Source organism: Thamnophis sirtalis, unplaced genomic scaffold, assembly GCF_051295495.1.
Source record: "Thamnophis sirtalis isolate CommonGarterSnake01/CBP01778 unplaced genomic scaffold, rThaSir2_p1.2 scaffold_4, whole genome shotgun sequence".
Classification (NCBI taxonomy): Eukaryota; Metazoa; Chordata; class Lepidosauria; order Squamata; family Natricidae; genus Thamnophis; species Thamnophis sirtalis.
The window spans coordinates 66,090,692-66,105,115 of record NW_028261384.1 but is presented as its reverse complement, the minus strand read 5'-3'; the positions used below and the strand labels follow the sequence as shown (position 1 = coordinate 66,105,115).

Here is a 14,424-nt window from a genome sequence, read left to right as displayed (position 1 = left end):
TTGGAAAAGGTACAAGACAGGGCTGTCCCTTGTCCCCATTGTTGTTTATTATAACTTTGGAAGTATTGTTGAATAAAATACGGGGCTTGGATGGTCTAAAAGGAATTAAGATTAGGCAGCAAAAATACAGAGTGCGTGCTTTTGCGGATGAGCTGGTTATAATATTGGATCAACCGCAGGAATCTAGTATGATCCTAATGAATACGATTAATCAATATGGTCAAGTGTCTGGTTTTAAAATAAATTTAGGGAAAACAAAAATATTAGCCATAAATATGAATACTAAACAAAAGGAAGTAGGAGGAATGTTAGGATATGAGATAGTCAAAAAAGTCAAATATCTCGGAGTTAATATCTTAATCTCAAATGGGAAATTATATAAGTATAATTATGAACCACTCTGGCATAGTATACAGATAGAGATGAAAAAATGGGATAAATTGCACTTATCTTTGTTGGGAAGAATAGCGGCAGTGAAAATGAATATCTTACCAAAATTTTTATTTCTTTTCCAAATGTTACTTATACTTTAAAAAGATGCAAATCTTTTAGAATGGCAGAAGGGTATCAATAAATTTGTATGGGCAGGAAAGAAGCCGAGAGTAAAGCTGAAAATAATGCAAGATGTACGTGAGAGGGGAGATTTGAAACTACCCAATCTAAAACTATATTATGATGCAGTGGTATTATCCGTAATCAGTGATTGGATCGATTTAACCAATGATAGGATACTGAATATTGAGGGGCATGACTTGGTATATGGTTGGCATGCTTACCTGTTATTTAACAAAAAATTGGACAAAAAATTTAAAAGTCATATTTTAAGAAATGCTTTATTGCGGGTCTGGAAAAAATATCAACATAAACTAAATGACAAGATACCCATGTGGGTAATTCCTAGACATGCAACTGAAAATATGAATATAGCACAAATACAGGATAGAATTACTTACAGACAGCTTCTCATCCTGGAAAGGGGGGTACTACAACTAAAATCTTTAGAGGTATTAAAAGAGGAGAAGGCAGTTCAAACATGGTTCCAGTATGGGCAATTACAGGCCAGGTGGAAAATAGATCAAAAAATTGGTTTTATCCAAGTTGAGGATAATCTATTTAAACAAATAAGAGATCAAAGTTTAATGCATATAAAGAGGATATATAATGTATTAATACAGATGGATTCGGAAACAGAATTAGTTAAAGACTGCATGATAAAGTGGGCTCAAAATATTGAAGAACCAATAATGTTGGATACGTGGGAAAGAATTTGGGTAAGAAATGTGAAATTCACACAAGCCCAAAACTTGAGAGAAAATTTCTACAAGATATTCTATAGATGGCATTTAGATCCTAAAAAATTGGCCTCGATGTATTCGAATTTACAACCCAAATGTTGGAGATGTGGTTCTCTTGATGCTACATATTTTCATATATGGTGGACTTGCCAAAAGGTTAATGCATTTTGGATAAAAATATGGTGGATTATACAAAATATTGTTTAAAAAAGGATAAAATTTACTCCTCAGTTATTTTTGTTAGGTGTAATTACTGATTGTACAGTGGTAGAGGTTAATCTGATTTTGCATTTAATAACGGCAGCAAGACTGTTGGTGGCGCAATACTGGAAGAAGGAAGATTTGCATACAATCCAAGAATGGACACTGAAAGTCACAAATTTAGCTGAGATGGTGAAAATATCTGCATATCTTAAAGACCATTCAAATGAGAGATACAAACGAGACTGGAAAAAATGGATCAATTATATACAAAATAAATATGGAACTAAGAAATTCCAGATAGCCTATGCTTAGGACTAGGAATGATTTGAACTGTTTAAAGTTAATTTAGCAAGGAGGAGCTAAGTTTAATATAAAGAGGTTATTAATTTCTTACATTTATTTTTTATCAATATATCTTAGACTGTGGTTGTTAAATATCTATACCGTGTACGGGTTCTGGGAAATGGGGGAGGGTAGGTTGTGGGGGCTCGGGGGCTCGGGGGGAACTATTCCAGGTTTGATTTTAAAGTAGTATGATTGCACATGTATGTTGTCTTCTCTTACAACATGATATTGTCTATGTAACTATATACATGAGATTATATGTTATGGAAATGACATATTGTCAGTCATGATTGTGTCCGGCAACTCATGAGCCGCGAACAGGCGCCTCAATGGACTCCGCAGTGGTAGATGCCATGAGCAGGAGTTCCACCCAATGGGAGTAAGCGTCCATGATCACCAGGAAATTCTGACCATGGAAGGGTCCAGTGAAGTCCTAGAGACCAGGGGCCTCTAGGAAGCTCCCAGTCCCTAACAGGAACTGCTGGAGGTGCGGGACGGGACTGTTGGCAGGGAGTGTAGTGGCCGACCCAAGTAGCTATCTCATCATCCATTTTGGGCCGCCAGACATAGCTGCGAGCCAAAGCTTTCATGCAAGCTATGCCTGGGTGGCCCTGATGGAGGTGGTCCAGCACCTGGTGGCACAAGGAGGGAGGAATAATTACCCTGTCTCCCCAAAGCAAGCATCTGTTGTGGAGGGAGAGCTCCAGCTGGTGGGTCTTGAAAGGGCGGAAGTGGTCGGCAACCCTGTCCAAAGGCCACCCCATCTGTACCCAAGTGAACATTTGGGACAGTATGTCGTTAGCAAGGGAGTGGGCTGCCACATCTGACGAAGACAGGGGTAGATCCAAAGTAGCAATGGACAGGATAGAGGAAGATGGGATGGGTGCAGGGTCAGTGACAGGGAGTGGGCAATGGCTGAGGGCAGCAGCGTGCCCCATATGCTTGCCCGGACGGTACTGCAGCATATAAGAGTACATCCAGTGAGACATGCGGGGAGAGTGGATGGGTGGGGTAGGACAGTCACCAGCCAGAAGCCCAAGGAGAGGCTGAACAAGGTGAAATGTCATCCGTAAAGATAGTCATGGAACTTTTTAATCCCAGACACAGCAGCCAGAGCCTTCTTGTTGATCTGGCTGTAGTTCTTCTCAGCAGAGGAGAGTGTCCGGGAATAAAAAAGCTATGGGAGCTTTGGAGCCATTTGGGAGGGCATGGCTCAGAATGGCCCCCACACCTAAAGGGGAGGCATCACATGCTAACATCAGTGGTAGCTCGTCACTATATTGAACTAAGACAGCTGTTGACGTAAGCTTGGCTTTGACAACCATGAATGCATGCGCTTCATGGCTGCCCCAGGGCCAGGCCACTGATCAGTTGAGCAACCGATGAAGCGGCTCGGCTAGTGATGCCTTGTGAGGTAAAAATGGTGCGTAGAAGTTCAAGAGGCTGAACACCTGCAGCTCCGCCTTTTGGTAGGAGTGGGGGCGTTCCTGACGGCTTCCAGTTTGGAGGGAGTGGGGTGAATGCCCTGGGCATCCACAAGGAAGCCCAGGAATTCCACCTGTGGCACAGCAAAGGAGCATTTGCTTTGCTTTAATTTTAAGCCCGTACCCCTAAAATGGTTGAGGTCCTTCCGAAGAACTTCAATGAGCCCTGAGCGACTGCAGGCAGCAATCAGACATCATCGAAGTAGGGAACCATGCCAGAGAGCCCATGGAGCAAACGCTCCATGAGGCTATGGAAGATCCTTGGGGCAACGGAGATGCCAAATTGTAAATGGTGGCAGCGGAAAGCGCCCCGGTGGGTGATGATTGTCTGGGCAGTGGTGGCCTTATCATCCACTGGGAGCTGCTGATAGGCTTGGCATATATCAAGCTTGACAAATATGCAGCCCTGCCACAAAGAGTGGAGCAGGTGCTGCACAACCGGAACTGGATATGCATTTGCCTGGAGGGCAAGATTAATGGTCAACTTAAAATAGGCGCAGATCCTGATAGAGCCGTCGACCTTAACAGGGACCACTATGGGGGTCTCCTATTTGGAGTGGTCAATTGGTTCCAGGACCCCTTGTGCCAACAATTTGTCGAGCTACGCATCAACCTTGGTCCTCAAGGCAAATGGTACTCTGTGAGCCTTAAGTCGTATAGGGAGTCTAAGTTCAGGGAGATTGGGAAACTCCTATATTCACCTAATGTCCCGACGAAGATGTCAGTGAACTTGGAGATGACATCTTCAACAGTAGGTGCCATGGCGGATATTTGATGCACCCCCAGGAGTGACAAGCCTACTGAGGGAAACCAGTCCAGGCCCAACAGGGCCGGCAGGGACTTCCCAACCACTAAGATGGGGAGTTTCCTGTGGAAGTCCCCATAGTCCACCCAAAACTCATAACTGCCCAGGGTTGGAATTTGAGTCCCCTGGTAGTCCTTTAGGGTGGTATCAGCTTGCATCAGCTGGTTCCGCGAGATAGATGGGCACATCTTAGAGAGGGTACTCCAGGAGAGGAGGGAGCGGGAGGACCCCAAGTCCACCTCCATGAGGTAAGGAGCCCCTTCGATCATCAAAGAGACCGTGATCTTTTTCGCGTCAGCTGAAGCCTTGCTGACCGATGCGGCAGGGCCCTCTGGCATCTTCTTGTTGATGGCATAACAGTTATTCCTCTGGGTCTGTTGCTGGCATTGTTGGCAGGCAGGCATTGATTGGTAGTCGGTTTGAGGCACCGGTGGCAAAACAGCAGGGCAGACATGAGCGAGGTGGCCCTTTTTATTGAAACGGCGGCAGGTAGCTGCTTTAAAGGGGCAAGTTGTGCAGGCATGATTGCCACCGCAGCCCATGCAACTGGCCGCTGGGGAACGGGCAATAGCAGGTGGTTGAAGTCTTCTCGGTTTTGCTCAGAGGCAGTTGACCTGATCCTCATCAAGGTCGTCTAAGGGAGCCAACTCGTCAGGCTCTTTGGGGGGGGGGGTGTAATCAGCTGCTGGCACCATTGAATCTTGACCGTAGACCTATCTGACAGTTCGGCAGCTCTGGCTTCGTCCATCGCCTTCTGTAAGATAATATCGGCTCATGCTAGCAGTCGCCGCTTGAGCAATCACGAAGCCCACACACAAAATGCTCAACCAGGGAGTCATCCAAGTTGATAAACTTACACTGGATGGCCGCCGTTTGGAGAGACTGTAAGAATTGGCTTACAGTCTCTGAGTCTTTTTGAACACACTGCCGGAAAGCATAGCAGCGGTCTATGTGAGAGGGCATTGGAGCATAGTGGTTTTTAAGCTTAGCAATCAAAGTGTCCCAAGTCAGTTCAGTTAAACATGTCAGGTCTACACGAACTGAGGAAAAAACTGCATTTTCAGTCATTTGGTAGCTGATGATTATTATTAGCAATTAGAAAATACTGGACTACTCGAGGAAACCAGCCCACGATTCATTTGGCAAGCCAAAAGGCGCAAATTGAGGGAGCGAAGCCATAGCGATAAGTAGCACTGAGGTAAAAAAAATCTTTTCCTTGAAGATAAGAGGAAATAATTGTTCCCTTCTCCTTTGGCTGTTCTAGGGAGGAACCTTCAGCATCCCACCTTCGTCGTCAGTATTGAAGACTGAGCTGATTGAAGAGACATGGAACGGCTGAGGTAATGAAGAACAGCTTTACTTAACAGATTCAGTTAACAGGTAACTATATACAGAATTCAGCACCTCCCCTGCTTGACAGCTATTTATACAGGAGCTGTCAAGCAGGGCAACCAATAGGAATGGTGTAAACAGCTTGCGCTCAGCCAATCGCACCTTAGCCAATCAGGCATGGCTCAGCTGGAGCCAGCTGTCATTCGTAAGTCGAGGACATGCAGCCAGTCATAAATCGAGGACTTGCGGCCGGTCACAAGTCGAGGACTTACATTAGGATGTAACAAAGGCAACATCCCCAAAGGGCTCCAGGCCCATCTCAAGGCAAAGCCGGAATCTACTGAAACATGACAGCAGAGTTTCAGGCTTCCAAACCTGCCGCCTTTGAAATAGCAACCAGAGACCAGGCAGTGTGAGGTGGCACTACAGGATGGAAGTGGCAGGTGGAAGAGGAGGTGGCAGCCAACAGTCAGGTTATCTGAAGGGCTGCCCCGGGGGGACCAGCGGCTGATGCAGTTCATGTGCAGTGGCAGCAGAGGCCTTTCACCATCAATCCCTCGTGGCTCTGAAACAGTGGAGGGGGACCGGGTATGGAGACTGAGCCACCAACCCATCCTCCGTCACATGGCAGTCTCTGGTTTGGGAGGGGAGTGAAAGGGAAGAGGTGGGGGAAGTCACTGAATGGGTGGGGAAATATATATCTTTCATCTATCATCTATCATTTATATTTGAATCTAAGTCACCAAGCAGGCAGTGGCCTGGTTGCAGGGACCCTGAGGTGCAGGGGTGGGGGTGTATGTTTCCTCAGGGAAATCTTTATTTTCCTGCTATTTTCATAGGCAAGTCTCAGAGCAAAATATATATACAGCAATACTCTGACAACAGGCCCATCCATTCATCACTAACTTCAATATTCTTTATGCAAATCCCAACTCAAGATCAGTTTCACTATATGAAATGACAGATCACTTTTTCTTTCTTTCTTATGCTTTATGAATATCAAAAATTCAATGTTTAATCTAGTGTTTAAGACAACAATCTAGAAAGCAAGAGACTATGAGTTCAAGTCCCACCTGATGGCAAGGCTGAGCTCGAGAGGATATATAAAGGCAGGATACAAACGAACAAACAAATAAATACTTGTTCTTACCTGACATTGTAGTGTAAAACAGGGTTTATTTGGACTCTGCCATAACTCTGAGCTGTTATATGAACTTCCTTCAAAACTGCAACCTAGGATAAAACAGAAATAAATAGAACAGTTTAGTAATCTACACACTTACAAAAATATTACATGAACTCAAAGTTGTTTAGTTTTAAAGCTCTGATTCCAATGGTCTTATAAAGTATCAATTATCAAAGGCATGATCTGAGCTCTTAAAATACAAACAGCTAATTCTCGTGGGTTAGAAAATATATTTGAAAATATGCCAACAGACAATCATTTATCATTAATGAAAGGCAGGGATCACTGGAAGAGAAATGATGCACTTAGGATAAGTTAACATAACAAGAATGATTGATAGCTGCAGAAAATTAGACAGACAGACTGACAATCAAGGGAACTTTAAAGAAGTCAAAATGACAAATGACAAAATGACATACATACATAGAACTTCTGCCTCTTTTTTAAAGCTACACATTAAAAAGAGGTGGACTTCAATCATCTCCATATTGCCCTCCCTACAGTCACCTATGGCAAAAGATTAAACTTTAATCCAGTCAAATGCTATCAGCCTTACTCTATATACCAGACAGGAAATACAATCAGATATACCAATTCTACTTTATTGCAGAATCTTGAAAGACTGAAAGCATAATTTTCCCGCTATCTGTCTCCCTTACAACCCAAGAAATGTTTCTTTTTGAATCTCTTCCCACACCCATTATGCAGCTACAGATTACTCTGCTTCTTACCTGGCCATGTCCTAGGCAGCATCTCATCACCTTGTTCCCTAAAGTTTTTCCTACCACCTACCATTACACTAACTAACATACAAAAGGGTAAGTAAATAACAATAATAGAATTTACATAAAATTTCCTGCAAAGCTTTCTTGATAATGACTGTTTTCTACATATTAGACAACAAGATTTCATCTCTCTTTTATAGAATCACTAGCAGCTATTAATCAATCAAAAATTGAAGTTATTGGATTAGCCATTAGACCAAGTCTGAGTCCAGGCAGAGGATATTGTTTTCTCTGGTCTTTATTTCATCTAATTCAGAGGTGGGATGCTGCCGGTTTGCCCTGGATTGGGCAAACCAGTAATGGTAGCAATGAGAGGCTCTGCCTACCCGCCTGTGCAGAAGTGTTGCACAATCGCACGTGCGAGTGCACATGAGCGAACCGGTACTAAAATAAATTGTAATGCACCACTGATCTAATTGTTTTATGTTTTCAAGGGTGATAATATCTTTGTTTAAAGCATTATATGTCTGCCTCAGAATTATTTCAGCACACTTCTCTGACTTATTCTTGGTCTGAGTTGTTATTCTCATACCATTATTTGAATTTCCTATCTTCATTCTGATGCACTGATTCTTTCCTATATATTGGTATCAAAATGTCCTAAAATCAAACAAATAAGTCAATCCCAATAATAACCAGGGCAATCATAGTCACCACAATGAAGTTGGAAGCATTTGAAAACAATGCCGATATCATGGATTGATATAAAACAAACCATGTTATACTAAGCTTAATTTATGTTTCAATGAAATCTTTTTATTGAATAGCAATTACAATTTTATTGTAATAGCAATAGCACTTAGACTTAGCGTATTTGCTGCGTACTGAAGCTAGCCAGGTCCGTTCCCGCCATTAGGACGGAGCCGGCTCCTGATTGGCTGACCGTCTGACAGCAGGCTATAAAAGGGGAACTGTCAGGCGGAGGCAGTTAATTCCATTACTGTTAGTGTTGAGTCAGGGCATCATATTAGTTATATTGTTGCAGTTGTGAATAAAGATTGTTGCAAAGATAACTGTCTACCTGTTTGAGACACCCACACATGTTCTGAGTATTGAACAATTGACAAGGAATGTGGGGTGTCTCTGAGGCAACAGTGTAGCAACAATTAGGAAGTGCTAAGTAGCATATTTGTGGAAACTGTAGCAGAGTACTGAAGTTCTTCAGCAGACGTGAAAACATATTATATCTTAAGAAATGGCAGGCCTCACCATGTTTTTCCCATTCAGCCCCACCACAGAGATGTGGGAGCATTATGTACAGAGTTTTGAATGTTTCCTCAGGGGAAATGCCCTTACTGATATGTCAAGTGACAGAAAATTCACCTACTTCCTGACAATATGCGGAATTGAGATTTTTGACACAAGCTGTGCCTTCACAGCACCTATGTCAATTCATGAGATACCTTGGGACATGCTCTTGACTAGATTAAAAAGTCATTATGCTCCTTCCCCCTCCAAAATCACCAGGCGCCACGCATTCTACCATAGGAACCAGGTGGAGGGGGAATCAATTAATCACTATGTGGCCACCTTAAGGTCATCCGCCTTGCACTGCAAATTTAAAGATCTTAACAATGCTCTTCTTGATAGTCTTGGGTGTGGCATGAGGGACCTTCATCTGCAACGCCGGCTGCTTGCTAAACCAGACATCACATTCCATTCAGTGCTGGATGAAGCTCGAGTGGCTGACATGTCAATCCTGTCATTACCTGTCATACAAAACCAAGTTCCTCTTGAGTCGTTGAAGCCTATGAGCTCTGCGAGTATGGCTGTTCATCAAAGTGAAGTAAGTCCTGGAGACGAGTCTGATAATAAAGTTAATCATCTTAATGAGGAGAAAAAGAAAAGTTGGCCCGATGGCTGGAAAACGTTGCTAGGGGTGTATTTGGGTTGTGGTGGAAGCCACCCCAATCAATACGCAATTTTAAAAGTGTCATTTGCAGATGCTGCGGTCGGAGGGGCCACTTAGTGAAAGTCTGCAGGGCTTCATAGCCAGCAGTTGGCCAAAACCAAAAGTAGCAGTTTAACAGTAGACAGCAACCAAAAACACCGCGATTGGAGGACAATAGCAATGATATTTATAGGAAGTTTGCCAGCTTGGGGATGTGATTCAAAGCATGAACCCTCCATAAAAAATAAGAGTAACAGTGCAGTTAGAAGGTGTGGAATGTGAAATGGAAGTGGACACAGGGTCCATCATTTCCATTATTTCCTGGAGCACCGCAAAGCGAATGATGCCAAGGCTAGTGAAGAAACATCTATGAAACTGTGGCTTATCCTTACGAGACTATCAAGGGAATCAGATTTCTATTGTGGGTCAAGGAAAATTTAGAGTCAAATATAGGGGTTTTAATGGCCAGTTGCCTTTTATTGTAGTAGAAGGTTGGCTGCCAAGCCTCCTAGGGCTCAATTGGTTCGAACCCCTGGGGCTTTTTATTTTATTTTAAAGTTTTTATTTTTAGACAAACATAGTCAAACATAAAACCATCTTCAATTACATACAGTGTGTTGATTGGTTACAAGGTTTTTGTGCATCCTTTTCATAGTCATCACTTACAATTTATATGAAATCGCATATTATCAAGTCAAATATTTTTATATACCTTATTATCATTGTACCACATTTATTTAACTATCACTATTGTTCCTTCATTTTAAATGAGATATTCAACCTTGAAATGTTGTTCACTGTCGAAAAAAAGCGAAGCGGGAGGTGGAGGAGCAGGTGAACGAAACGACGAAATGCGGACAGGCTTTATGAGGTTAACATGAAAAACCGGGTAAACCCGGTTGAGGTGCTTAGGCAGCTGCAGGCAAACAGAAACAGGATTGATGATCTTGACAATGGGAAATGGGCCAACATATTTAGGCCCCAACGTCTTCGACTTTTGTGTAGACTGAAGAAACTTGGTGGAAAAATAAACTTGATCACCAACTTTGTAATCATACGGCTTAGTCCACTTCTTATCAGCCTGTTTCTTATGGGCGTGATGCGCAGCGTCCAAAGTGCGCAGCGTCCAACACCACACGGAAAGGGGTGAACCCAGTGCTGCTATGCACAGAATTATTATAAGCCACCTCCGCGTGCAGCAACAAATCCACCCAATCATCTTGCTGGTAGTTGATGAAACAACGTAAATATTGCTCTAGTACAGAATTAGTCCTCTCACAAGCCCCATTAGTCTGAGGGTGGTGGGCAGAGCTTAAGCCCTGGGCGGAGCCAATCCGCTTCAGAAACTCCTTCCAGAAAATGGAGGTGAACTGTACACCTCTATCTGAAATGATGCGATTGGGCACCCCATGTAAACGGTAAATGTGGGAGATGAACATCTTAGCAAGAGTCTTAGCAGAAAGAATCTTGGAGCAAGGGATGAAATGGACTTGCTTGGAGAACAAGTCGGTAACAACCCAGATAACAGTGTGACCCTGACTCTCAGGAAGTTCGACGATGAAGTCCATAGAGATCTCCTTCCAAGGGGCGACAGGGCGAGCTACAGCCTGGAGCAGTCCTTGTGGTTTCCCCGGCAGGCGTTTAGCAGCAGCACAAATGGGACAACTGGCAACATAACGTTCAATGTCCTTTTTTAAAGGAGGCCACCAAAAATGTCTTTTGATGAGATGGAGCGTTTCAACGAAACCAAAATGCCCTGCCATTCGGGAATCATGAGCTCGCTGAAGAACAATTAATCAAAGAGATGCAGGAATGTAAAACTTTGCCCCAATCCAGGGCAACCCATCCCTCATAATACATTCAGTCACGTGCTGCTGGAACCAATCATCATCAGGGAGGGCTTTCTTGAGAACAGAAAGAAAGTCCTGGGACACCTCCACTTTAGAGCGTTGGCCTGAAGCAATACGGCTCCCACTGCCACGTCGCTGGCATCAGCTTGAACCACAAAAGGTGCGTCCATGTCCGGGTATTTGAGGACAGGTTCCTCGGCAAAAAGCCGTTTTAACTTCTCAAAGGCAGCTTGACATTCCATGGTCCAATCCAACGGCTTGCTAGCCTTGGGTTTTGCCCCACCTTTGGACTTCAAAAGGTTAGTTATGGGAAGAGCTATCTTAGCAAAAGAGGGGATGAACTGGCAATAGAAATTGGCAAACCTCAAATTTTTTTGCAATTCCCTGCGTGTACAAGGGGCCTCCCACTTAGTGACTGCTTTGACTTTAGCAGGATCCATCTCAACACCTGCGTGAGAGATACAATAGCCCAGGTAGTCAACCTTCTCCTGATGGAATTCACATTTGGACAATTTGGCGTAAAGCTCCGCGGCCCGAAGTTTCTTCAGCATGGTACGAACCAGCTTTACGTGTTCCTCACGTGTTTCCATGTAAATAAGGATATCATCTAAATATACGATAATGCTTTTGTAAAGATGGACATGTAACACCTCATTAATTAATTGCATGAAGACCGCAGGCGCCCCCTGTAGGCCAAACGGCATTACACGAAACTGGAAGCAGCCAAGGGGGCAGTTGAAAGCTGTTTTCCACTCATCTCCCTCTTTAATACGGACTCTATAGTATGCTTCCCTCAAGTCCAGTTTAGTGAAAATGTGGCCCTTCCCCAGTTGGGCCAGCATGTCCTTCATCAGTGGTAATGGGTACAGGTTCTGAGCTGAGATGCAGTTCAAGTTTTTGAAATTCGCACATAATCTGAGGGAGCCATCTTTCTTTTCTCTGAATAGCACAAGAGCTGCCACCTTGGGCCTAGCCGGTTCAATAAAACCCCTTTCCAAATTTTTATCAATGAATCTTCTCATTTCCTTCATTTCCCTAGGGGACATTGAATATATTTGGGGCTTGAGAAGCTTCACCCCCGGCAAAATATCAATGTTGCAATCAGTGGGTCTGTGGGGGGGGGGAGTTTATCAGAAGATTTCTCACTAAAAACTCCCTTTAGATCCCAATATTCTTTCGGAATTTTCTCCTCCCCTTCTATCCTCTCCTGCCCCCTGGCTGCCAGTGTGGGGTTAGAATCAGCAGGATCTGGAGTCTCAACCTCCCGTTCAGGGGATGTGTTAGTGCAAATACGTAACTACCCATTTCTCCAGTTAATGTGAGGGTTCCACTTACGAAGCTAGGGGAGCCCCAAAATAAGGGGCCGATCCATTCCAGGTGCCACAATAAAAGTGATTAATTCTTGATGGGTCCCCATTTTCATCTCTAAGGGCTCAGTAGAAAAATGAGCAGGACCCTCTCCTGCAATAGAACCATCAATTTGGCAAAAAACAATAGGGGTTTTCAAAGTCCTCAATTTTTATAAAATATAGATAATATACTGTATTTCTCCCTGTGTCTTTAGTAATTAACCCTCTCCTTCTATACAAAGAAATATCTGATGAATTCAGCAGTCTGAGGAAGGATTCTATGGACCACACCCAGGGCTTCTGGGAATCAGAAAGCATCAAATTGTACACCTTTATTTGAAAGACATCCCAAATCCTGAATAAGTATGGCTTATTTAGTCATCATGGCTATCTGCTGCAATGAATAATAAATACAAGACAGCTTGTACATAGCATCCATGACTATCGTTATTCCATCTGCATCAGGTGTTCTAAATTCTGCGGCTGCCCTTCCCAAAGTCTAGATCAGCACTTCCTGGCATATGCTTTTCAGGGAACAAATGCTTCATATTCTAGAATCTTTACATCTACACTAAAAACGAAAACAGTTTTCTAAAGTTATTGTATAAAGTAAGTGGTCAAGCAAATAAAACCTTCAACAACAGACATCATCAAAACACACTGCTTTGGAGCACATAAATAACCTCAGATAAACAATTTAAATAAATAATTTAAGAAATGAAGAAAGAAGGCCATCTGCATTTGTCTATTCAGTAAGATGCTTATCTTTTAAATTGTTTTCAGAGCCTAGCTGATAAATTGCAAGCATCAAATGCCACATGTATTCCACTTAGTGACCAAGTAAGAAGTGACAAGGATCTCATGGGAAAAATCAAATGAGAAAATATATTTTTTTGAAAAGTTTTATTGTTTTAATTAAACAAAAACACAAAAAAAGAATCATCTTTCGTTACATCTTGTAGAAAGCGTGTCGACTGGTTACAAATACCTTCCATGCGTTTCTTCCACAATCATTACATATACTTCATTCAAATTGAATTGTACATCTTAAATTTAAAAAAATATGTATTTTACTATCACTGTACCATAATTCTCATTTGATTACAATTATTTAAACGTGCTTTTATCTAAAATCATTTGTATTTAAAGAGACAACCACCAATGGCATTCATTCGCAATTTCAATAAACCTCCAATAACATTACGCCTTTATAATATATTCTGAAAAAAAATCAGTTAATGATATCTAAGTATTCCCCCCCTTTTTTTCCCCAACTCACAATTTAAAGCTTATATCCAATTTGCTTTTACTAGTACAACACACACACACACATATATCATTAAACATTATCCATTAACATTTCCTTGATATTATTGTAGTTAACTAAAAATTATTTACTGTTGTGACTCAGCAGAAACCTGTGAGTTGTTTCAGGATGCAGGATAATGAGCAGCTGTGGCTCATTAGGGTCTTCTCCTGCAGATGGTGCCATGCCTTCGTGGCAGAAGTCAACATTGTTCATCGTTTGTTTGTTTGTGAGTTCAGTTCTGTTCCTGTTCAAGTTAGTGATTCAAAGAGGCACTTGGATAAGTGATTTGCTTTCTGTAAACCTGGTTTGCTGTAAGAGTTTTGTTTTGCATTTGCTGTGTAACTTTTTGCCAGAGACTTTATCTATGTTTATTTTGGGCTCACAGCCAGCTTGAGCCGGGACTGATAAAGATATTTTATTTGAAGTTCTGTCTGGCTGTCGTTTGTGAACAAGCAAGGAGGGGGGTCAGAACAGTTTGACTTCTGCCCCGACAAACCTCCATTCATAAAAATATGGAGCAGCTTTACGCTGAAAATGCCAGACTGACTCAGCAAATAGCCGTATTGGCTGACCAAATTGCTCAGCTGCA

At 42.6% G+C, this 14,424-nt stretch overlaps 1 protein-coding gene across 1 annotated transcript in view; it reads right to left on the bottom strand.

The window, feature by feature from the left end:
* Nucleotides 1-14,424, bottom strand: part of BMPER (BMP binding endothelial regulator) — a 461,522-nt gene that overhangs the window by 306,759 nt on the left and 140,339 nt on the right. Inside the window, exon 4 of the mRNA XM_014056655.2 lies at nt 6,616-6,698. Coding sequence (XP_013912130.2) covers nt 6,616-6,698 — 83 coding nt within the window. The remainder of the gene's footprint in view (nt 1-6,615; nt 6,699-14,424) is intronic.